Source organism: Mytilus californianus, unplaced genomic scaffold (genome assembly GCF_021869535.1).
Source record: "Mytilus californianus isolate M0D057914Y unplaced genomic scaffold, xbMytCali1.0.p SCAF_9, whole genome shotgun sequence".
Classification (NCBI taxonomy): domain Eukaryota; kingdom Metazoa; phylum Mollusca; class Bivalvia; order Mytilida; family Mytilidae; genus Mytilus; species Mytilus californianus.
In genome coordinates this window covers 30,401,875-30,426,728 of record NW_026262745.1, presented here as the reverse complement: position 1 = coordinate 30,426,728, position 24,854 = coordinate 30,401,875, and the positions used below count along the sequence as shown (strand labels likewise).

The 24,854-nt window shown below is 30.7% G+C and overlaps 1 protein-coding gene across 1 annotated transcript in view; it reads right to left on the bottom strand.

Moving 5' to 3' along the window:
• The window catches only part of LOC127716063 (sodium- and chloride-dependent glycine transporter 1-like), a 30,336-nt gene extending 6,212 nt beyond the window's left edge, over positions 1–24,124 (bottom strand). The window contains exons 1-12 of the mRNA XM_052222147.1: positions 23,983–24,124; positions 21,415–21,598; positions 20,795–20,926; positions 9,199–9,514; positions 8,714–8,846; positions 7,984–8,118; positions 7,543–7,646; positions 6,528–6,652; positions 6,123–6,235; positions 1,723–1,854; positions 1,022–1,121; positions 528–628 (exon numbers count right to left, since the gene is read on the bottom strand). Of these exons, the coding sequence (XP_052078107.1) occupies positions 528–628; positions 1,022–1,121; positions 1,723–1,854; positions 6,123–6,235; positions 6,528–6,652; positions 7,543–7,646; positions 7,984–8,118; positions 8,714–8,846; positions 9,199–9,514; positions 20,795–20,926; positions 21,415–21,598; positions 23,983–24,009 (1,602 nt within the window). The 5' untranslated portion in view covers positions 24,010–24,124. The remainder of the gene's footprint in view (positions 1–527; positions 629–1,021; positions 1,122–1,722; positions 1,855–6,122; positions 6,236–6,527; positions 6,653–7,542; positions 7,647–7,983; positions 8,119–8,713; positions 8,847–9,198; positions 9,515–20,794; positions 20,927–21,414; positions 21,599–23,982) is intronic.
• Between the last annotated feature and the right edge of the window lie 730 nt (positions 24,125–24,854).

The window sequence follows — 24,854 nt, the reverse complement described above, 5'->3', positions numbered from 1 at the left end:
TGTTCAAAAGTAACATTCCTCGTGGTAATTATTCCATATATTAACTAACAGATTTACCAAGTTGTTTGTTAACTTTATCGGTTAGAAACTCAGTCAGATATTGGACATACAGTATAGTACATGTGTGAAGTCAGAGAGAATGAAGAGGGTGTCAAACCCTTAAAATTAGAATATATACCTGTCTTCTAAGAACAATGTGTGTCGCCTATCACCTCCAAATACTATAAGACAACACTTGTTTAGCCTAGCTAAGTTTAGAAAAATAATTTTCTTGTATTTGTCTAAAACTTTGAACAAAAATCTAGACCTGTCCAATAGATAATAAATAAGTTATTTGTATGAAAGATGAAAATTCTTTAAATAAAATGTATCAGTATTTATTCAAATCATAATTTAAAGTAAAGCTGTACAGTGATCTATAGTTGTTAACTTCTATGTCCTTTAGTCTTGGTGGAGAGTTGTCTTATTGGCAATCATACTACATCTCTCTTTATTTTTATTGATATATAAATGTATGTCATACATACAGCAATAACTACTGGAGTGATATATTTCCAACAAATTTTCCACCAGATCGTTGGTTTGTATCCAATCATCAGCTCAATATCCATATAGAATCTATCAGCACCTGTGAAAAAGTAAGTGTTTTATTTGAGCTTATCTTTCATTCTAATGAGTAGGGTCAGCTTTAATAACAGATGGGTTTGTACCTCAGAAACAAGCATGCGCATTACAGCTCCCTTATATTTAAAGTGCACACAGGTTCTATGTCTAAATAAAAAAGCATTATCTTTTTTCGATTTTTTTTCTGTTACTATGCAAATTAGAAGAAAAAACAAAACAGTCAGTTACAGTTATATTGAATATCAAATACAATGAAATTCCATTTTGATAGTAATCTGCATCTTGTAAAAAGCTATCAGAATCATTTTTCTGCTTCTCATAGTAATGTTTAGCATAAAATGCAAATGGTCATTTTTGTCCAATGAAAAAATTTATTTTTCCATTTTTGTTGACTTACCATAAATCCATCCGATAACCACACATTCAGTTAAAGATAACAGCATAAGAGAGAAAGTGGAACAGTACCAGTCCATGATCTGTAGCCAGTAGATTCCTCCCTGTTCAAAATATTAAACCAATAAATTATCAAAGAAACAAAACAAGCAGCTGATCACATGGTATATGTTTACTTGCAATCATCAATAGCCATTTTTATTTTTTATACTTCAATTTTAAATAAAAGAATAGCAAGAAATCCATGCAGGCAACCCCCAGTAATTCCCAGCCCTAAACTGACCCAATTGTACAACTGGTTAGTTCAAAATAAATGAAAATAAAACATATCAGCAGAGTAGTTACACAATGTCTTCATGATGCAAATCATCATAAAATGATAACTCAAACAATCGCTCGGTTCATTATTTAAATTGGTTTGAAAGTTGATTACAAGAAGGTACAAAGTTGGTGTAATCATTTCATTTAATTATCAACAGCATTATTCCTTGATCACTTTGAAAAATCACACATTGTCTCTGTTTAACCGATTTTGATGGCGAAATGACTTTGCTATTAAGATTAAACAATATAATGTCCCCATACTCTTGTTGGGAGTGCATAAAAAGATAGGCAAAAGTGCCTGATGTATTTGCCTGAGACACTCTTTTCTCCTATACCTGACCTCAAATACACCTATTACTAAAATGTGCAGACAATCCTTACCTCAAAAATACAGGGTAGTCCAAGCAAGAATTCAACAAAACACATGCCAGCTGTAAACAGAACTTTTCTATTTCTTAAATATTCTGGGAATTCATCAATGAATGCACTGGTCATAGTTTCAAACATTCCGAACTAAAATAAAAATAAAAGTAAAGCATAAGCACAAGAAAATTTTTTTTGTCAATTTCTTAATTTAACTTTATAAGCTGGGAAAATTGAGCACTTACTTTAATAATTGACTTGATATAATAAAATAATTATAACTTTAAGGGAAAATTTATAAACTTTTCCTAATTTAATTTTTAAAATAATTTCCCAGCTTCAATGTATCAACCCACAATAAGACATGTACTATTACATTTCAATTAAAAATAATAAGTAAAATATTTGGTAGATTTATCAAATATCATTATTTAAATGAGAATAATTCAATATGATATTTCAAAAATATTGAGTTTCCATTTTCAAGACCTTAGATTGTGAGTTGATTTATATCTTAATGTTGAAGCACCCATATTTAATGATATGAAACAATACAATTTAATAGATTTGCATGAAACAGTTGTTATAGTACAAAATTTTGACAATTACCATAAAAACATTGCCAATCAAGCAAGGTATATGTCTTTACTACAATGCTTAATCTTCCTATATATGTTAGTATGTTGTATTTAATTCAAAACCAATAAATATGAGTGCTTATGCGCTTTGAAATAATATCCTACAATTAAATAAAAGTTGTATAAATATGTTCAATCAAAACAGTATTTTCGAACTTTTTATTTGGACTACTTTTTGGAGAATTTGATCAAACTTAATTCAGATTAACTCCCCTAAACTACGTTCAAAATACTGTTTTGACAATTAACAGTTGATAATCATACTATTATTAAACATCTGTGGCACCCAGGATTCTGTCTTCTTCTGGACACCACAGGTCTGTGAGAGCAAAATTGTCATTTGTTTTGACTATTAGCTTTACAATACTCAATTAAATTCACTGATCCTTGCTTTCTTGTTTGTACATTTTAAATGCAAATTAATTTTCCAGAAATCTTAAACTAACAGTTTTCAGATAACCAATTTCTTCCAGGCAATATGCATGCATCTGTACAAACAAGAAAGCAATCAGTAAATGATAACTAGAAAACATACAGATAAAAAAAAATAACACCATTAAAAAGTTCTCACCTCATTTTTGAGTTGAGCATATCTATTTTAGTGTACGAAAAATACAATATCTATGCATTTCACCTGTATATTTTCTAGTTAATCAGCACCAGCATTTCCATATAATATAAACTATAATAGAACATATATCCCTTCTAGGTAACTCCCAACCACCTAATGAACCATAGACAGGTCTCTGTTTTGTATACCCTTTTCCCCAAGGGGAGATAACCCAATCCTCCCTCCTCCCATAAAGACCCCCCTACACCCCTCTAATTTGTTTACATCTTACTATGACTACCGCTGGAACCTGCCTTGTACACACTTCCAGAGTCTCCATCACGGACGCGTTTTTATACTTTCACACACTGCTCACACAACCATCCGAATTTACAAAAACCATATTCATTTAAAAGTTCTTATGATCCCTGTAATGTCTGTTACAGAAGTGTAATATCTTTTTTTCCTAAATTTAACCAAAGGATTCATAAAAACTGTGCAAATTGTATTTATATATAAAAAAAATTTCTAATTTCCATACTGTTTCATTATGAAAATTGACATATAACATATGCAATGAACCTATAATAAACAATCTCTTTACCCAATTAGTTTAACCCATTACTTGACTCCAAAACCAAAAAAGATTTATTTTGCTTTCGATGCAAATAATTTAAATTGTTGTCTAAAAAGTATTCAGTCTTAAACTTGGGTTAACCCTCTATCCTTTTTCTCTGCACTTTCTCACATTTACCTGATTGCGTTGATGGAAGTCGATACATCTATTATATAAAGATCAAAAATACATGTTAAGATCTAGTTATACAGATGCTTCCAAGACAAGATGAAAAAGGTGAAATACAAGTAATCCCATGGTCAAATCTATTCGTCAAATTTTTATTTTTTTAGTATTTTTTAAAATTATCTAAAGCACTACTTTTTTTTATCATTTCTAAACAAATTTAATATGATAAATGAAAATTGATATTGAACAACCTTAAAGAATTTATTTTAAAACATATTGTTAAAGTTCAGATTTTTTATTCTTTGTTGAATGTTTGGAGCAGATTATATCTGCTTTGGAAATCTTGAAATCATTTAAACCATGAAATTACTTTTACAAAATGTGAATGAGAAGAGGATCTGATAGTTCGTTCATTTAATTTTGTATTGTTTATCTTAAACCAGATGAAACAACTATACAAATTTTGCACCAGTCTGAACGATAATTTTAGCAGATCAGACAAAAACTTTCCCCTAAAAATACCATTTTCCTTTCATAAATAATTTTAACATTTTGCCCATAAAATACAATTTTCTTTAAATTGTAAACTATCAAAAACTCCATGATTATGAGGATGGAATGAAATGATGCAAGAATAGATGACATAAAAATTGCAGAAATTTATTAAAAAAAAACAAGATATTTTAGAAAACTATAAAATAATAGGATACCATTACATGAAGTCATCATTTACACTACAATTACTTGGATATCTTATGTTTCTTGTAAAATCCGTCTTGAAATTTAACTTAACCTCAAAATTCAAATTATGACATAAATTGATGAAATATCTAACATGACTTTCTTTTAATTTCACATTAAAAAAAAAAAAAAAAAAAAAAAAAAACTTGCATATTTAAAGGATAAAAGACATTTTGTTAAGAAAGTAGTACTAAATGTTCACTAAAGAAATTAAAAATGTAACTATAGTAAGGTATATGTGTGTCATCTATTCCGGTAAAACTTTTTAACTAAATACACCAGATCACAGTCTTCATACAAAACTGACATCATCAGTTGACCAATAAAAAAAAACCAAAAATGATTGGACAGTTCTGATTGGTTAAGACATTTGAGTAATCAGTTGTACAAGGTTTGTGATATATCTCATACAAATTTTGAAATGGAAAACACAAATACTTTTTTATCTTATTTTTATTTTTGTCAAGTATTTGAATTGAATTCATTGGTTTCATCCCTTTTATATGGAATAGTGCATAAATCTCAATTATGAGATGAAACCAAAAAATAACAGTTCACAGATACTTTTTGAAATATGGTAAACAAATCAAGACAACTGAGTACACAAAAATAAGGAGAAGACAGGGATTTATATTTTTTTTTTCTATTTATTTGGGAAAAAGTAATATAAATCTTAGATTTTAGTGCAAAACCCATCTACAACATTGTACCAAAATTAAAATTTCCCCCTGTATTTCTACTTTTTGCCTAGCTATATTATAATTTTCAACAATTGTTGAGTTTACCATCTGTTTCTCACTGTAAACATGGTAATTTATGTAACTTGAATTCTTAAAATTAATGTCAATTTATTTTTTTAATGATGAGATTTAACAACAGTGTCAAATTTGCCTGAATCTAAGATTTATCTTACTTTGTTTTGAAACTTCTGCAATGCAATAAAACTTACCATTAAACCAAATAGCTGTCACATGACATTAGAAGTCACATGATTCATTAGAGTATGGAGGCCTTATCAGTCAACTCATGATGTTCAGCTTTGCTTTATTTAATCAGGAAATATTAGCATTTCAACACTTAAAAACTTTATAAACATGATAAATAATTTCTTTGAATTTGTGTGCAATTTTAAAAGTATGAGCTAGACACAAGGAAAAGTGCAAAGGTAAGTTTAAAGAACACTCCTTAATGCTGTAATATCCCACACAAAATAAACAAAGGACAAAACAGTATTTGGAAAACACCACCCCTCAAATTAACATACATATTTGAAAGACAATCAAATACAATTACAAAGAAGTATTAATAAATTAATTTTACTTTTAAAACTACTTTTCACCTATTTTTGGCTACATTTCCAAAAGGGTTTGAAATCAAATTCCCTTGTCTAAACATTTCGGATGCTTAATCATTTCTTTGATTTTACTTTTTAAAATTTATGGATTTGCACCTAGTTTCATATCAAATGTAAATTTAAACAACAAAAGTATCTTTTTATGAAGTGAAAGGAAAACAGACTTCCATTCTCAATTTTATTTATATTTTCAATTAAGGTATGGAATAGGTTAAAGGTTACTAATTAATCAAGCTTTTTGTAAAAAAGCGGATTAAAAATTACAGGAAAAAAAATAATTTCCTTGACAGCATCTAGCAGGGTGTGACAATTCCTTAGATAATAATGACTGTGATTTGGTGTACAACTTATATCAGAATTCTTATCCTCAATGACAGAAAATCAAGCTACCTGGCTGTCCAGTCCAATGGTCAGTAACATCAAGAAGAAAAGTACTGCCCACAATGGAGAAATGGGTAACTTAGCTACAGCTTCTGGGTAAGCTACGAACACAAGACCTGGTCCTGAAAGATAATAAATAAATACTGACTTCAAAAACATTGATACATTTTTTTTTCAAAGTAGACACTGATTTACTAACGTCCATAATTTGTCTCCATAATTTGTTTCCTTAAATAATAATGAAGTTAATCTAATGTCCAGATAATGTGCAAAAAATCAATTGATTTTGACAATTATCATAGGACATGTTACAATAAAGGTATTCTGAAAAAAGTTGAATCAACAAAGCCTCTTCTCTTGGTGTTTATTGATACAAGAACTATCAGGACATGTTAAGTTAATACATATTTTTACCTTGTGTAACAACATCTTCAATCCTGTCACCCGTCTCATGAGCCATGAATCCAAGAATGGAGAAAATTACTAGTCCGGCAAAAATACTGGTTCCGCAGTTAATCAATGGCACTATCATAGCATCTCTAAAAATACAAGAAAATTAAATTTTACCACAGGTTTACATTTTAAATTTAGAAATTATTTCCTAAACAGAGACATACAGATTAAAATTTACTTGCATCTCATAACAAGGTCCTAGAGGGCAAATCTTGATATGTGCATACGCATAAATGCTGACAGAATGCTTCAAAACTGGGCCTGTGAAGTTGTTAACAGTGTAGGAAATTTTGAAACATTTCATAGGCACTGGAACCAGATTTAAACACATCCATTTTTTTTTTTTTTTCCATAAATAAAAAGAGTAATTTCTTTCTTGTCAAATAAGGTTTTGATCAACACAAAAAGTTCCTTTGCCACACACATTTTCTTTCCATTCTTACTCCCTTATGCAGCATTATTTATTGTTTTAGGCTGCACTGTGACCTATTATATATATATATAGTTACTTATATCCACATCATTTGGTATCTTGTGGATAGTTATCTCATTGGCAATCATACCACATCAACAGTGTTGTTTCAGTAAAGTTTTATCTAAAATGATAACAAGAGTTATCTACCTTTATTCTAAGAACCAAATCACTAAAAAGAATAATGTAACCTTAGGTTGATTTTCTTGTTTTGTACTGAAGACTAACTATGTGATAATAAAACTGCTTTATTCTCAAACTGGAGGAACATTTACATATTTCTAGGTCATGAAGCAAAAGTAACTTTGGAGTATCTGGAATTTTTTCAGTTAGCCCTTAGTATTTTCCCCAATTGTCTTGAACAAAATACTATATGCAACTGAATTATTTTCAGCAATATTCAAACTAACTATTACTGTAACACAAGAATTTTCCCACAATAAGTCTGTGCTTTTTAGAACATAATGATAGCAGTCATTTCTTATTTTATACAAGTGCACCTACCTGTATACATTATTGTGGAATTTGTTGTAACTAGCCATTGTAATAAGTCCTCCCCAGGCCATACCAACAGAGTAAAATATCTGTACTGCAGCATCTCCCCACACCTATAAATAGACCATTAAATTAAATTGTCCATAAGGAATAGTATAAAGTATGTGCTTAAATATTGATGTATTCACCTTTTTTCTGTGCACTCTGAATTGTGCTTATTTTTCCCTATAGCATTTGAGCCTTTCAAAGGTATTTCATAAGACTTACAAGTTTATCAAGCCCAAAAAGAGACACATATTAAAACTTTTTAGAATTGCAGTGAAATACAGAAAATGACTGATTTCATTTTGTATTCTATATAAATACTTGAAAACATTTTGAAAATTAAGTGTAACAAGCAAATTATTAAGTTTTTACATCCAACTTTTAATGATTTTTTTAGAGCATTACCTGAAATGTGGCTAACTTTTCCCATTGTGGAATGAGGTAGAATTTGAGCCCTTCTGATGCCCCTGGTAAAGTCACTCCTCTTATCAATAAGATTAACAAAACCAAGTACGGAAATGTGGCTGTTACATACACAACCTGTCAAAAAATATAATGAGATTATTGTATTCAGTACAAGGAAACCACTTCACTTGTGTACACTTCCTATAAATAAAGTGTTAAACTAAAGTAGCATTACAGTTCATATATTTTACTTTTTCAACAGAGACATCTTGTGTTATGGAGAGATGTGTCGGTTGTAAACATTAATATTTGGGCTACAGGATATTTAGCAGACATTTTCTTAGTGGATGGATTTTGCTTGAACATCTATATACCACTGAAACATTCTGATGATCTGAAATAGTGATGACTGGTGTTTTTTAAGTGTCTGGCATATGTTCACAATAGTAAATTTGATGTGTTCTCATGAAGTAAGATCAAACCAGTTTCATGTTTATTTCATATACATTAACATGCAATTGAAACACCATCATTTGTTTTCTTGGATTACCTCCCCTTGACCAATTGCAGGAGTGAATTTTTGACATCATGTGGTTGCAAAAGTTATTAGTCAGTATATGTTAATTCTATTTATATACTGACTCCAAACTTTTGTAAAAATATGCTAAGTACAAATCATCTAGCAAAAGGAAATCTTATGAGCCAAATGGAGAACAGCAACATTTCTTACCCTTCCAGATGACTTGACCCCTTTACAAAGACAGAGGAACACCAGAACCCAGGCAATAACCAGACATATCAACAGTTCCCATCTGATGCCACCAAAGTTTTCTATCCCATCAGTCATCTTTAACACACGATTCCTGAAAAAATAGTACACATAATTATTTATAATCTTTGCAATATTTGTATATTTTTCTACTTTTTCTAGAATTGTATTATATTTAGCATTTTTTTCATCCATAACTTCTTATGTGTTCTCAAAAATGTTTTAACTATTTATTTCAATAACCAGAGGGTTTTTTTTCATGAAAGATGTTAAAAAATAATTATCTGATTAATAAGTTTATAAAATATAAATTTTCTGAATTCTTCTAGTATGTGCTTTTTGCTTATAGCATACTTCAGTTATAATATGATATTTTAACATAAATACAACCAAATCAGAAAATAAAAGAGACTTTGTGGTATGTTAATTGATTGTTAAAAACTTACTCCCAAAATTCTTCACTGGGTGTTATCTGTTTCAAGGTTTCATTTTTGAGCATTCCTGTTGTATTGTCATACTTTAACAATTCATGTGTCACATTTCCAACAGAAGTTAAATTCCACATGAAAGAAGTTGAGTTTTCATCGGTGGTTTCGTTGTCAGAATGTAAGTAGCAATTCTCAGAGTTCCAAGAATTATCACAGCTGCTCCACGGCAGGATCGCTCTGAAGGACATATACAGAAAGTATAATGTCCATGTTATTATAATGTTGTAGTAAACACACACTATGCCAGAGATTATAACCATACCATAACCAACACCTGGAAAACAAAATTAAAGGACGTATGGGCTATACAGTTCATTTACAGAAATAGAATTGTGCAACACCAATATATTTATATAGTTCTAGGTTAATAAGTATATTACTGTAAAATTTGTGACTATTTTTCTAATCATTACATATAAATCTGTCAAAACTTCAGCCAAATTACAGCTTTGAAAACAGATATGTGGCTTATGCCTTGAGTGCAAAGTTATCTTCTTACAAAATGCTATATCATCTTCTCTTACATTAACTATGTTAAGATATGGACACATTAGTCATGATTACTTCAAAATCATCAATCCTGCCTCTGCTACTCTAGGCATTAGTGATCGACCAAGCTGAAATGGATGTTTCATTTCAAACTTTTATTTTGTTGCCATGATCAATTTACCGCATATGAGAATTTCTTTTTATTATTTTATGAAATTCATTCATTTTTGGGTAAATTTAAATACCTTTTTTTTTTTGTTTTCAAAATACATGTACGGTTATTTGATTATACATGAAGAGTACAAACTTCTTCTGTTTTATGTAGTTTCCTCAAACATTGTTAAAAGTAAGGCAATCAGACCACAATTTAGAAGTCTGTCTCTTCAAAGGATTAACTATTCAGCCTATAATTTTTTTGTACTTTTGTACTAAACTTATCAAAGTGTGTGCTCAAGCATATTGATTTTGCTTTTATAATTTTATCTTTTGATATAATCTATACAAGTCATGTCTGTACATTATTTTATACCAATTAATTATGACACATATTCAAAAGTACCTACATGTACATGTTTAAATAATCTGTTTTACATCATACATGTTATACAATATAGAGTGTGCCCTATAAATCACTATGCTTCCAGGTGCAATTTTACTTCAGTTGAGTTTAAATTAGGAAAAAAAAATCTTTTTGAAAGCTTTCCTGCTTACTTTAAACAATTATATCACAATAAACTAAACGCCTTGCATGTATTTAAAGAGATGTTTGTACTAAATTAACACAGGGTATGAAAGATAATGAAACAGATATTGATAGCAGCTGAGATAAAGTTTTTCGCTCTTTAATAATAGGCCAAAATACAGATTATCATTCAATTTCTCTTTAATATTAGGCTGAAATACAGTATATTACTCATCTCTTCTTAAATAACAGGGTGGAATACAGTGTACTTTAGTATAAAATAAAACAATCATGCAGTGAAGCAGCAAAAATACAGTAAAAACCCCCAAAACTATCCTTTTCAAATGTTTCAAAAAGGTTTATTAAGCCATTTTATGTACTGTAAATTCAGAAATTATTGCAAGGTTTTTATTAATGCAAATAATGCGACTTGGTGAGTATCACAATAATAAGAACTCACATTCTGATAACCGAAATATAGACCTGTATGCACTTTTTTCGAAATCGCAATAATAAAACTCACATTTTTGTCCATTCTTGAAAAATCGCAATAATAAATGCATGCAATAATTTCTGAATTTACAACACTATCCTATCACTAGAATAACTATAGTATTTAATCTAAATGATTTGTGTTTTTTTTAAGCAAGACCTAGACTGGATATTGTATTTGTAACTTCAAGGGGTACAAACCACTCTTTTTAATCAGCAACTTTTCCTCAACCTGAGCCACTTGATTTTAATGAAACTTTCAGAGAGAGGCAGAGAGACCTTTTTTAAGAAATTCAAGATTGAGCTATTTCATTCGTAGGAATTCAGAGTACATGACATTCTGCATGTCCGAATTTTTGTTATTGTCTTTTATTATTTTTTTGTGGTTTTCCATACCATATACAAATAGGGATCACGGCTATGATTTTGTAATCAGCTTCATATATATATTGATTTAAATTCATTATCATGTTTATTTTGAGTTGCTTTTCCCCATGGAGTTGACAGACCTTATTGAACTAAATATTCATACTGCCCAAGATATCTTTTAATTTTCTTCTCTAACACGTCTATTGTAGGTAAATTTACAAAATGGTGACATGATTACAATAAGGAATCATTAAGAAACTTTCCGTTATTACAGTGGATTTATAACCAGATTGTTATAAGCCAAGTTTTCTGTTTTGTCTTGTTATAACAAATGTACAAGTTCTTAAACATAATATTTCCTTTTCTTAAAATCCTGTAAAATATAATTGGGACTTTTGATATTCTTATTTTAATCAAAATTTAAAAAAAAAATTATTTCCTTTTCAATAACCCCTATAAATATAATTGGACTCTTTAAATTCATATTTCTATTTACAAGTTGAGATAAATTTAAATCCTTCCAGGAAAAAATTAAAACACATTTCTCGAATATCTCTTCTTTAAAATTATTATTTAAACAGGCAGGAACTTTTAAACATTAAATATTTTATAACTAGAAACAATAACTTCATGATGAATAATTAATAATGGTTATGACAGAAAATGTCAACATAACATCCATAAAAATGTTTTTGTACCGAAGGTCAATGGCCCCGTCATATTCATGGATTCATAATAAAATTTGATGTACATGCATGTCCAGCATGATCAAACAAAACAGACTGCTTCCCTCTACAAAAAAATCCATCACTTTACAATCTAATGAACAATACACTTAGAAAAGGAAGTATTTAAACAAAAACATCTACAGTACTGAGAAGAGGTATACTGTTGGGTTCAAATTTCATGTAAATATCAAACTAAAAATTATCTCTGATGACAACATTTTATTCTTTGTAATTTTTTTTTCAAGTAATCTTCTGTGCCATTTCAAGTTTTAAACATTTATACAAATTCATATGACATCTCCACTGTAGCCTGATATATCTATATAATTACAGATCTCTTTCTTCAAGTAGGTCTTTTAAATACTTTTTTTGCCTTGCCTCCATTTATATAATCCTTAAGATCCTCTTTTATTACTGATAATTAATTTTCCATGTATGCTTGGTGATGTAATGGTTGAGGATTGCCAGAAATCTCAGACATCATATTGATTTTTACTTAATCAGCTTTAGCTAAAATATTGGGAAATTTTCCATCAGCTGTTTCCTATGTGATGTAGCTTTCAAGTACAATTATGTGCATATTGATTAAAGAACTATTTCATTACTGTCTGCATTAAATTATAAGATTGCTTAGCAAAAAAAATACTAAAACAGTAATTTCACAATCTGCAATATAACTGCATGTACCCATGTATACATAAAATTGAGAATGGAAATGGGGAATGTGTCAAAGAGACAACAACCCCACCATAGAGCAGACAACAGCCGAAGGCCACCAATGGGTCTTCAATGCAGCGAGAAACTCCCACACCCGGAGGCGTCCTTCAGCTGGCCCCTAAACAAATATGTATACCAGTTCAGTGATAATGAATGTCATACTAAACTCCAAATTGTACACAAGAAACTAAAATTAAAAATGATACAAGACTAACAAAGGCCAGAGGCTCCTAACTTGGGACAGGCGCAAAAATGCGGCGGGGTTAAACATGTTTTTTTGAGATCTCAACCCTCCCCCTATGCCTCTAGCCAATGTAGAAATACAAATGTACAACAGTACGCACAGTAAAACTCAGTTTAAGAGAAGTCTGAGTCCGATGTCAGAATAGGAAACAAAAGAAAATAAACAAAATGACAATAATACATAAATAACAAGAGACTATACTAGCAGTTACTGACATGCCAGTTCCAGACCTCAATTAAACTGATTGAAAGATTATGTCTTCATCATATGAATATCAGGCACAATCCCTCCTGTTAGGGGTTTAGTATTATACCATCATAAAATATATGAGAAGAACATAACCCGTGTCATGCCAACAACTGGTTTTAGAATAAATATGTTTAATTCCGATGCAAAGACCCTATAAGTGAATCAATATTAAAGCCAAAATATGCAATCTTTAATGACCTGACAACAGTATCATAACTATATCCCTTCTTAATAAGTCTGTTTAAAGGTTTTGTTAGCTTTTGACTTCAGTATTAAATTAAGCAAATTAAATCCTATTTGTTTTTAATTAATGCAGGGAAACATCTGGTAATAAAATTTCCATTACACCATGACAACCCCTCCTCATATTATAGCAGAAAATTAAGAAAAAATATTTAAGTCTTACAGTGATTTTACAATTAGACATTTTAGATATTCAGTTCATAAAACCTGAACTATATATCAGATGTCAATTTGTCAAATAAACCTTTAGAGATAAAAGTGGTAAATTGTAGATCACTATGTAAGGAACACTTTTTATTGAGAGATATCCTTTAGACTCCACTTTGCTTTGATTTCTTTGAGAGATATGCTTTAGACCCCACTTTGCTTTGTTTTCTATGAGAGATATGCTTTAGACCCCATTTTGCTTTGTTTTCTATGGGAGATATGCTTTAGACCCCACTTTGCTTTGTTTTCTATGATGTTCAAATGATAAAATGGTTATTAAATCATTTCAGTCAGTTTGGTTTTTTTTTTAGGAAGAATATAGTTTTTACAGGACAAATAGTTATTTAGAGTGGAATATATAGTGGAATTAAAGGAATTTAAGTGATTTTTTTTGGAAATCAGATACTGTAAAAACATAAATTTTCGTGGGGTTAAAATTTCGTTGTTTTGTCTCTATATAAAATTTCATGGGGATTTAATTTTGTGGTTTCCATTAAATGGTAGTGATATTATATGTAGGTTAAACTTTCATGGGGGTTTTAATTTCGTTGATATATTCTTTCCACGAAATAAACGAAATTAAATCCTCCACGAAAATTTCTGCGTTTACAGTAATTAACCAAAAGACTTGTCTTGAGGGAGGTTTCCAAAATTACTTTAAAGCTGTCTCTCAGAATATTTAGAGTTGAACACTATGGCCACCATTGCCAAACTAACAAGTGATGTCATATTCACTAATTTGTATGATAATTAACAAATAACTGTTTGTTGTATACAAATAAGAATGAAATATGTAACAGTCTTACATCTTTATATTTGAACACATCTTAAGGTAGATGTATATTAACTTTACATAATTTAAATATATATACTTGGTGCTGTATAAATAATGTACTTATAAGCTAAACAAAGATCAAATGGTAAGATATTTTTATAGCTATGTTGAATAACGAATAAATATAATAGAATAAGCAAATTCATTCTTGCATCTGTAATCCCCATTCAAACAGAATGATATAATACACTCCCACTTCTATACAAATCTAAAATTTTACAAAGAATATGGGTTAAAGATTTTATTGTTAATTCAGGACAAAAGATTTAACAATTAAGGGTAACCTGTATCCATGTATGATATTACACAACACATCTGAGTGATTTCACAAGAATAAGTTCTTGGTATTTGAAATAGCAGAATGAACAATTTTTTAGTGATATACATTGTAAAGGGGTGCAGGAGCAATTACCCACTGTAATTTTGGCTCAATACTAACAATGGCTTCAATTGTCTTAAAATTCAGTGAACATGAAAACATGCTTTAGTTTAGAAGATAAATATTAAAATTGGAATAACTAGATGCTACACAAAGTTATTTTTATTTAAGCATTTTCAGTTGTTCTGTTCTTTGGTAGATGCTGTCAATAACATTAACTGTACCAATTTTATTGCATTAGATGCACATTTTGACAATAAATGTGTCTACAGTGATACTTTAGGCCAAAATATTTTGAAAGTCCAAATGTTTATACAAAGGTTGAAGAGCAGATAAAACAAAATAAGGTCCAAAAGTATAGCCGAACCTGGACCAGGAATCAGAGCTTTGGATGAGGGAGATGCATTCCTTAACTTAAAATGATTTCAAAGTTTTATAACAACAAATTATTTGAGCATATCATAATTTTTATACATTAATTAATCACTATATATCCATTCTAGTGATACAAATAATTCAGTCTGTACAAAGTCTATAAATCACAAAAGAACAAAGTTTGACATTATTCTACAACAGTTATAGACTATACAACCCAATCATAGGTTTGAACATTGTTTTCAATTTAGACTTGTTTGAATATATATATATATATATATGTAAGATCTATTTTGTTACATCTTGTGATCCGTTTATTTGGCAATCGCCAATGGCAGTAAGCAGGGTTTAAGAACATCAGTTGTTCGACCTGCTAGTCAAATGCGTTTTGTTAAAATATACTTTTTCACTCATTTGGTCTTTTGGAAAATGTTGTTTGTGCTGTATTAAGACCCCTCTACCAAGAAATTTGTTTTGCATGCACACGTATACAAATTGCGGTTGTTATCCAATGCAATCATAGGTCTGAACGTTGTTTTCAATTTAGACTTGTTTATATTTTTTTCGTTTGGGCTTGTATTATATTTGCCTTCGGGTTTATATGATCCGTTCATCCTATTTTGACTCTTTCAAAATTCAAGAGTCTATCCTAAATTGAGGTAAATTATATGGCCTTCCAAATACCGTTTCAATTCCTAACATCACTGAAGAGACATTAATTGTTGAAATCCGGATATGGTGTACAAAAATCTTTGCACCTTTGTTTGCGGTATACCATCTTTGCCACAAGTTTATTGTTTTCTGTTTGGTAATATATTAATTATGAGATCTATTTTGTTACATCTTGTGATCCGTTTATTTGGCAATCGCCAATGGCAGTAAGCAGGGTTTAAGAACATCAGTTGTTCGACCTGCTAGTCAAATGCGTTTTGTTAAAATATACTTTTTCACTCATTTGGTCTTTTGGAAAATGTTGTTTGTTCTGTATTAAGACCCCTCTACCAAGAAATTTGTTTTGCATGCACACGTAAACAAATTGCGGTTTTTATCCAACGCAATCATATGTTTGAACGTTGTTTTCAATTTAGACTTGTGTATATATATATATATAGCACATTGTCAAATTGATTGTATACATATATTTATGTACTTGTCCCTCATAATGGATGACGCACATCTGAATATAGCTGAATCACAACATTTTTCCAATATCCACAACAGAAAGTAAACATTCTTCAATAATATGACGTAAAACTTGACCTTTGTTTACAATCAACATTAAAGAATATCCATCATAGTTTATTAATTTCAATATCTGAACATGTAAAAACCTTAACCAAGAATAGTGTTATAAAACAACTCTACACTTCTATCATTATATTTGTTAGAGCTCAACCATTATACTAATGTCATAGAAACATTGTAAATAGAGCCTTAGAACCTGCAGCCAGCCAAGGGACAAAGATAATAATTGACTTTATAATGACCTTGACAGTAACCTAAAATGTCATGTGGGAGGCAGTGGGCTTCTGTAATAAATTCTTGTTCTAAATTTTGACACAACATATTTTATTGTAAAATTATACAAGAACCCCCTTTGATAAATTATTGGATGTGTGCCTGCTTAGCAACTATAATCACTACATGTACCTTGACAGACACTAACCAGGAAAACCTTATAGGAAGGTGCCTGATTTCCCAGAATGAGTCTTTGTCACTTATCAAGTATTGCCTAAAAATGAGGGCCTTCATAAAAAAGAAGTTATTTTTAAAATAAAGTACCTTTTTCCAATGTTTTCCCTTAAAAATGTCAAACCAAATTTTGATAGAAACACAGCTATTCTTGTTTATCTTACCTCCTATACATTTCTAGGAATATGATTGGTTAAAAGCAACAGCGTGTAGACCATGTATATTTCATATGGGGCTAGTAGGCGGGGCTTATTTTTCAATACACGTGTATGAGTTAGTATAGTGGTGTTATGTCCCTTTAATTCTGAAAGGTTTCCACAGACGATTGAAATAAATTCATATAAAACACTACGGTATTGAAGACTTGATCACTTTGATAGGCCACTAGTCTAAATACCACATGTTAAGATAGTCAGTAAGATAAATTAGTTACATAGTGTGCTATTGCCCTAATATGATTCGAGCGAATCCCCATATGGAATTTACTGACCCCATATATGTTAAAGTTACCAAATAAAAAAGTGTTGGGTATGTGTAGATACACCATAGGAGGGACTAAATTTCACGAGAAAGCTTTGCTTTCGAGTGAAATTTAGTCCATCCTGTGGTGTATCTACACATACCCAATCAAATTTTTAATTTGGTAAATGACATGTGTCAAAGTTCATTAGACGTCACAATTAACTGATATCACGTGATGAAAAGTGCCTTTCCCGCTGAATTATCAGTTTGCGCGTTTCAGTCGTCTGAAATGGCTGCAAAAATGGAGACCTGTGACATTGACTTTTTGAATGTAATTCCTGAATGGGACAACAGTATAGACGATCTGACATTATCACAAACATGCAAAGATGCTGAAAATGAAAATACTGCTTTCGAAAAGCTGGAGGATTTAACTCTTTCTCAGGCTTTGGACCAATATGAAGTGGATTTTGAAATGGATGACTTGCCAGATTTTGAACTTACGCAGGTTCTCCTTACGGCGGATAATATTATTGAAGAATTGGAAAAGGCTGTTACTGTGAATTGTAACGAGAATTCACGCTATTCTTTTGTGGAAGATATTGATATTGATAAATTAGTTAAGTCAACTGAAAGCAGAAATACACGGAAAAATACTACTTGGAGTGTCGCCACATTTAACGACTGGAAAGTTGCGCGAATGAAAAGTAATTATTGTGCCATTCCAGAACTTTTACAGTTTACCGCCAATGATGTAAATCAGTGGCTTAGCAAGTTTGTAATAGAGACCAGAAGAAAAGATGGTAAGCCGTATCCCCCAAAGACATTATATCTTTTATGCGTTGGCATACTGAGATTTCACCGAGAGAATGGTGTGCATATGAACTTTTTGGACGAAAAAGACTGTGTATTTTATGATTTCAGACGTTCTTTAAGCGCACGCATGACCGAACTCACAAAACAGGGTATAGGCACCACTACTAAACAGGCAGAGGCGATAAGCGAGGGAACGGAAAGCACTCTCTGGGAAAAGGGTTTGCTTGGGAATACCAGTTCTAAAGCTATAATGAATACCATGTTTTTCTATAACAGTAAACTTTTTGGACTCAGAGGTGTAGATGAGCATCGGAATCTGTCCGTGGACCAGTTCGAACTGGGAAAGGATCAGACGGGAAGCTATATATTATTCAAGGGCAGAGCCAACAAAACGTACAAAGGTCAGTTTAATTTTTCTTACATTTTTTTAGTATTTTCTTTTCTTGTGACAGTGAACTTGTGTATTTTAATTCGTTCTTTTGTGTAATTTGGTCACAATACTTGTCAGACTGACGATTTTCAGAAAATCCGGGTGTCTTCGTTGAGGTCCGAGCTACAACAGGTGCTTCATTTTATGCAAATTCATTGTAAAAACGGGTATGTTATATCTTGCGTAGCGTGTATGCTTATTACATTTTACCCAATCCAGGCGATATAAAACTGTTTCATATTTCATGAATTAGTTTTGTTCAGTGTATGATTTAAATGTCACTCAATGTCAATACTTCATTTTTTCAGGTGGACTCAATCAGCGGAACTTAAGTGCCAAAAACTTAAAACACTATCTACAAAATCCAGTACTTTTTAAGATATATGAACAATATTTGAATATGGTACGTGATTTAAATGGAACAGCCTTTTACAGGAGACCGCTAGATAAAGGAAGTATTAAGTTTGGTGAACAGTCGGTAGGGGTCAATAAATTGTCTAATATCATGAAAACCATGTGTGCAGAAGCCGGAATAGATGGGTATTTCACTAACCACTCTGGTAAAAGGACATGTGCCACGACATTATACCAGGCAGGAGTCCCAGAACAAGAAATCATGAACAGAACAGGCCATAGGTCAGTGGAGAGTTTTAGAAAATATAAAAGGGCTTCCAATGAGATGTTAAAGGATATCCAAATATCCTTGAACCAAGCGAAAGCATTTGCAAGAAAATTAAACATGAAGACAGCACAGAAATTCAGAATCGCACAGAAAATCGTGAACCATCAAAAAGTGCTGCAGGAGGCGTTGGAAGTTTGTTCACTGGATGTGTGTTCAATTTTAATAGTGGAAGTTAAATATATTTGTGATTATTCCAGTATTTCATAATTTGTGGATTATGTGGTGTCTTTTATTCAAAGGAATATATGCATTTTGGAATTCCATCCTTTTTTGTAGTGAAATGTTTGCATAATGGAATTTTATGCATTTTTTTTTGTAGTGAAATTACCAGTGTGCCATTCTCGACGATCAGAGGATTTATATATGTGGCTTCTAGTTTCACATTTTTTTTTAAATAATACAGTTATTAAAATTCATTGTTGTATTTATTTTAAGAAAAAGAAAGGATATTGGGTATTTGCCAATGAGACAACTACCCAACACTTTAGTTTTAGCAAAAATTTAGAGTTGAAAAATATTACAGGAAAGAAAATGTTACATTGTAGGTTCTGGCTAAAAGTGTGAGGTATCTAACATACGCCACATGACCATTTTCAATCTTCTGGTAAACCAATCAGAAGGTTGATATGGAACTGTGGTGTATGTGTAGATACCCTCACACTTTTTCAATGGAAAATTAAACAAACTATGGTACATTTCGTAGTAGGTCACTAGCACACTATGTAACTAATAATACAAGCCAATATTAATTATGCTGTGACATAATTGTTTACAGGAAAAGATTACATAACACCACAGGAAGTTTTCCAGATAAGACCTTCCCCTTTATCTGTGTAATCCTTATTCATGGTGAACATATTTAACCTAATTAAAAATAATTATCATAGACAGAATATTGCTTCACAGTTGATGTTATCAATCTTGACGGATTACATTCTTTTAGTTCTTTCACATGTATCTGTATCTTATACTTAAATAATTTCTTGTCAGGTGTCAGAAAGGTAAATACTCCACAGATTAATCCCTTTCTCTTGAACATTACAGACTACCCCCAACCTTTGTGTCTGGGTTCTACACATGTGGTTCTACATGACTACATGTGTAAACCAGGGCTGCCAAGTCTCACGCATTTAGCGTGAGACTCACGCATTTTCATGCTTATTTGGCGGCATTTTCCTTTGATCTATTGTTTTTTCTCTTTGATCTTTACGATTTTGGCCAAATCTCACGCATTTGCATTATTAAAAGTTGGCAGAACTGGTAAACTTATTTATCCAAGGCCAAGTTTTGTTATTAAAATCGCTTCATCTTCAATGCTAACTAGTCTCAAACTTTTTAACTGGGTTCAACATGTGTTAATTCAGTGCTATAATTGTACTAAGAAATGAGATCATTATCTGAAACACTAGTAAATTTGGACTTTTTAGATCTAGCTGTCCTGTATTTATGGGTTAAATAATTACCTTTAAAGAGAGGTGACATCCTCCAAACAGTAATTGGACTGAGACTGGCAAACTGTCCATAGCTGACTTCCATAAAGAATAATGGCATACCACATAGCACCAAAAATATCACATAGGGGATCAAAAATGCTCCTGGAATAGTTCAAAATAATTTATTTTTCTCAAAATTCTATTAATTTACCGAATTTTATACACTGAACAAATTATTTCTTTTTTTCTATCATCAACTAATGATTAAAATATATAAAAAATTTGCTAAAACTGTCATTATTTTTTGCTTAAACTATCTTAATTTCACTGTTGACTTAACAAATAGTTGATATAATTCTCCAACCCTTTTCCTCAGATATCATATATTGCCTGTTATATTAGATAAATTAATGCCATGTCTTTTTAAATACATGTGTCTCATGGTAAACATGGTACCTTTAAGTACAGGTTTTTATAACAAGTCAATAGGAAAGTGCTCCAAAATATTTCCTTGATGCATTTGATATGTACAAAAATAAATTTTGACACAGCTTAATTTCCCCTCCCAGCCCTCTTTTAATATTAATTTTTTCTGCAATATATTTGAACTTGATAAAACTTTTTAATTATATCAACATAATGTTTCGTACCTCCTCCACTTTTATAACACAGATATGGAAACCTCCAAATATTTCCTAAACCAACAGCATACCCAACACATGATAAGAAAAAGTCCAGTCTTCCAGACCAGTTTCCTCTTTCTTCATTTTCATCGCCACTTTCAATACTGGACTGGCTGGTCATGGGAGAAGAATCATCATCCTCCAATGCCTTCTAAAATTTGGAAAAAATATATGTACTTATATGAAATGTGTATTGCTTAATTACATGTTATATTCTTAGACTTTAAAAAAAATTGAAGAGCTTCTACTTATCTGACAGACTCTTAATCTTTAGTGCCTACATGTACCCTAAAGATTTTGTTTTGACTTTTCTAAACAAGCACTGCATGTATAATATCAAGTCTGTTTCCCCCATTGAAAACATTTTATTGATCAAAATAGATTATTTTGCCTATCTAGTTACCCTTCAAATGTTTCAGCATACTAAACATGTCTGAATGTAGGTGAACCACAGGTATATTTTTGTTTGCTTGATGGTTCAAAGCCCAAACAAAAAAATATTTTTGATACTGAGTCAACAGGTGTATCAGGTTTGTACAATCCAATTTTTATCATATAGTCTATTAAGGAGTTTTTGCTAATTTGGTATTCCATACATTTCTCAAAGTCAAGGTTTCTAAAAACTGGTCAATACTAGTATTTTGTGTTTTATAGAATTGACAAGGATGGCAGTATATACCAGTAAATACTGGTTTTCACCCACTTCATCACTTGAGTTGTGTATGTAGCAGTTTCTGTGCTTGATTGTTTTGCTAAATTGTTCCTGTCTGTGCTCAGATATCAAAATACTCTGTATCTAATGACAAAATATTGAATGAAAAAAAAGTCCTCACCATAATTTCCCCCTTCATCAGGTTGGAAAATGTCCTCATTAATAGACAATATCCCCATTTAGGGGTATAATTATACCCCATAAAAGGTATCAATTTTCTGTGATAAAAATTTAAACTTTGGATTTCAAAGTATTTACTGTCACGGATCAAACATTCAGGTAAATGACAAAATGTTCCCCTAAGACACAATGAATGAAATATCATCTGACTAAAAGTTAATGATCTTGGAAAAGTAGGATTTTTGGAGGCCATTATCTTGTATTCAATTTGAACTATGGTCTTCAAGGGAAAAATTAAAAAATTGTTGCCCTTTTTATTAATATTTGCTCTGACAGCCTTTATGTTGAAATACAAAATACGATTTTTTTTATCACTGTAAATTGAAACACGATTTTGGGTATCATACATGTAATACCCATAAATGGGAATACTGATAGTACACCTTTATGAGGAAATTCACCAATCTGTTAATTAGTGCAGCCAAGGATTTGTATAGAAATCCTTGGTGCAGCCGGATAAAAGAAAACTCATATTTTGTTGCTCCAAAAGGTATGTACATTTTTACCTTTTTTTTAAAGGCTTTCATTAGGGTCTGGAATGGATTTACAGAATAGAAAATAATACTAAATGGCAAAAAAAAAATTATGAATAGAGAAAAATGAGCCAAAAAATTATAGAGCAGATAATGGGGTGAAATAGAATAACTGTGCAAAATAAAAGAATAAGGTTAAAACGTATAGGTACTTGAGGACAGGACATTTTTGTTTAGTTAAGTTTAAACATATTTTATTGTTCAAAAGTACAAATGGATTAGACACAAGTTTTTCAACTTAGTAACTTCTTAAGTTAACCAAGCATTTTTTTTAGCCCTCCCCCTTTTTTCCAAAATTTGTTTACTTTTGTTTGGTTTTTTTTATTTCAATTATTTTCACACTTTACTTTGGTATTATAGCATAAATCTACTGGAAAAAAGTTGTATTTACCATTTACTATCAATTCCTAGTTTACTATTCACAGCGGTCACCTAAAATTACTATTATAACACATACAATGTATATTATCAGTGACCGCTATGGAATTGATAGTAAATAGTAAAAACATGTTATTTCTAGTATATTTATGTAAATATACATGTATCACAGAAAAACACAAAAATAGTTCAGATTAAAAGAAAACAAAAAAATAATGGATTTTGGAAAAAAGGGGGTGGGCTAAAAATGATTGTCCTGTCCCCAAATACCTATATATGTAAATATGTACTAATTACAGTAATGAACAATGTACAGAACATCACTTCTGGTCTGAGAGTTTATATAAGACATGTTTTCATCAATTTAGTCTTGTTTTATTTTAAGGAAGAACCAAGATAAATGCAGTGTATCCAATTACATTGAATGGTATCTTGGGGGGAAAATAAGTAAAGCAATTTTTTAATTGATATTATCAAAACTGAAGATATTCTAATGACAAATCTAGCACAATTAAACACTTAACTTAATTAAATTATACGGTAAGATTTGTTAATTTCTTCGTTCAATTTTTGGGAGAACTCTGGAAATTTTCCATTGCAAATACAATTATAATTAATACACGTGTTGTTCAGTCGATGTTTAAAAATAGCCATAATTTCAGTACTAAAAATTATTAAATTTATTAACAATCTTTGATTTCCTGTATGGTTTGCAAAAATGAAATAAATTACCTCTTTTTCTGTTAAATATTTTTCCATAGACTAGTTTCTCATATAAATAGACACGTCTGTTTCTTTGAAAAATCAATGAATGAATGAATAACCTTTGCTTGTTTGCATACCAATCCCAAATGGCATGCTAGAAAACATGGAAATTTACCGGAGGCTCTCAGGGAGGTTCGTGATAGTTCCCGCCGAGATTTAAATATGAAATGGCGCTTTAATGTTGTCTTTTCATTATTGTTTCAAAAATTGTATCATCAAACTAAATTTTTTTTTTTGGTGGGTGTATTTATTTTTATTCTAATAATAAATTGTCACATAAACTAATGCAACCGCCGTAAATAAACCACAAAGCCATTTTATAACTGACTGTAAAGACTATAGATCACTATATATAGATAATGACGGCATGACAATCACATACACAAACATTACACAATGATTTCGTAACACATTTTCACATTGAAATAAGATTATAAATACAATTTTGATTTGATATAAAAATAAGATATTTTCCCTGAGGGACATAAACATAAAAAAATATGACCCTTCCCAAAATACAATACTTTTACCTAACATTCACATAACAAACCAAAGTATAGATATAGAGTCATACAGGTTAATTATTATATGTTTTTAAAAAAAAGTTATAGAAGGGTTGCTACTCCAAGAGTTTTTATCAAACAATTAAAACATATACATGTCATCAACAGGAAAACAATTTATGCAAAGTAAATAACAGATGCAAGATGGCAGGCATATTTTGTAAAAATATTTTCAAGTTGTAAAAATCTCAACTCATTTGAAAGGACAAGGTTCACTTTAGGCCTTGAATTTCAACTTTATCATAAAATTTCAAAATTGCCATAATTTGTTTCTTA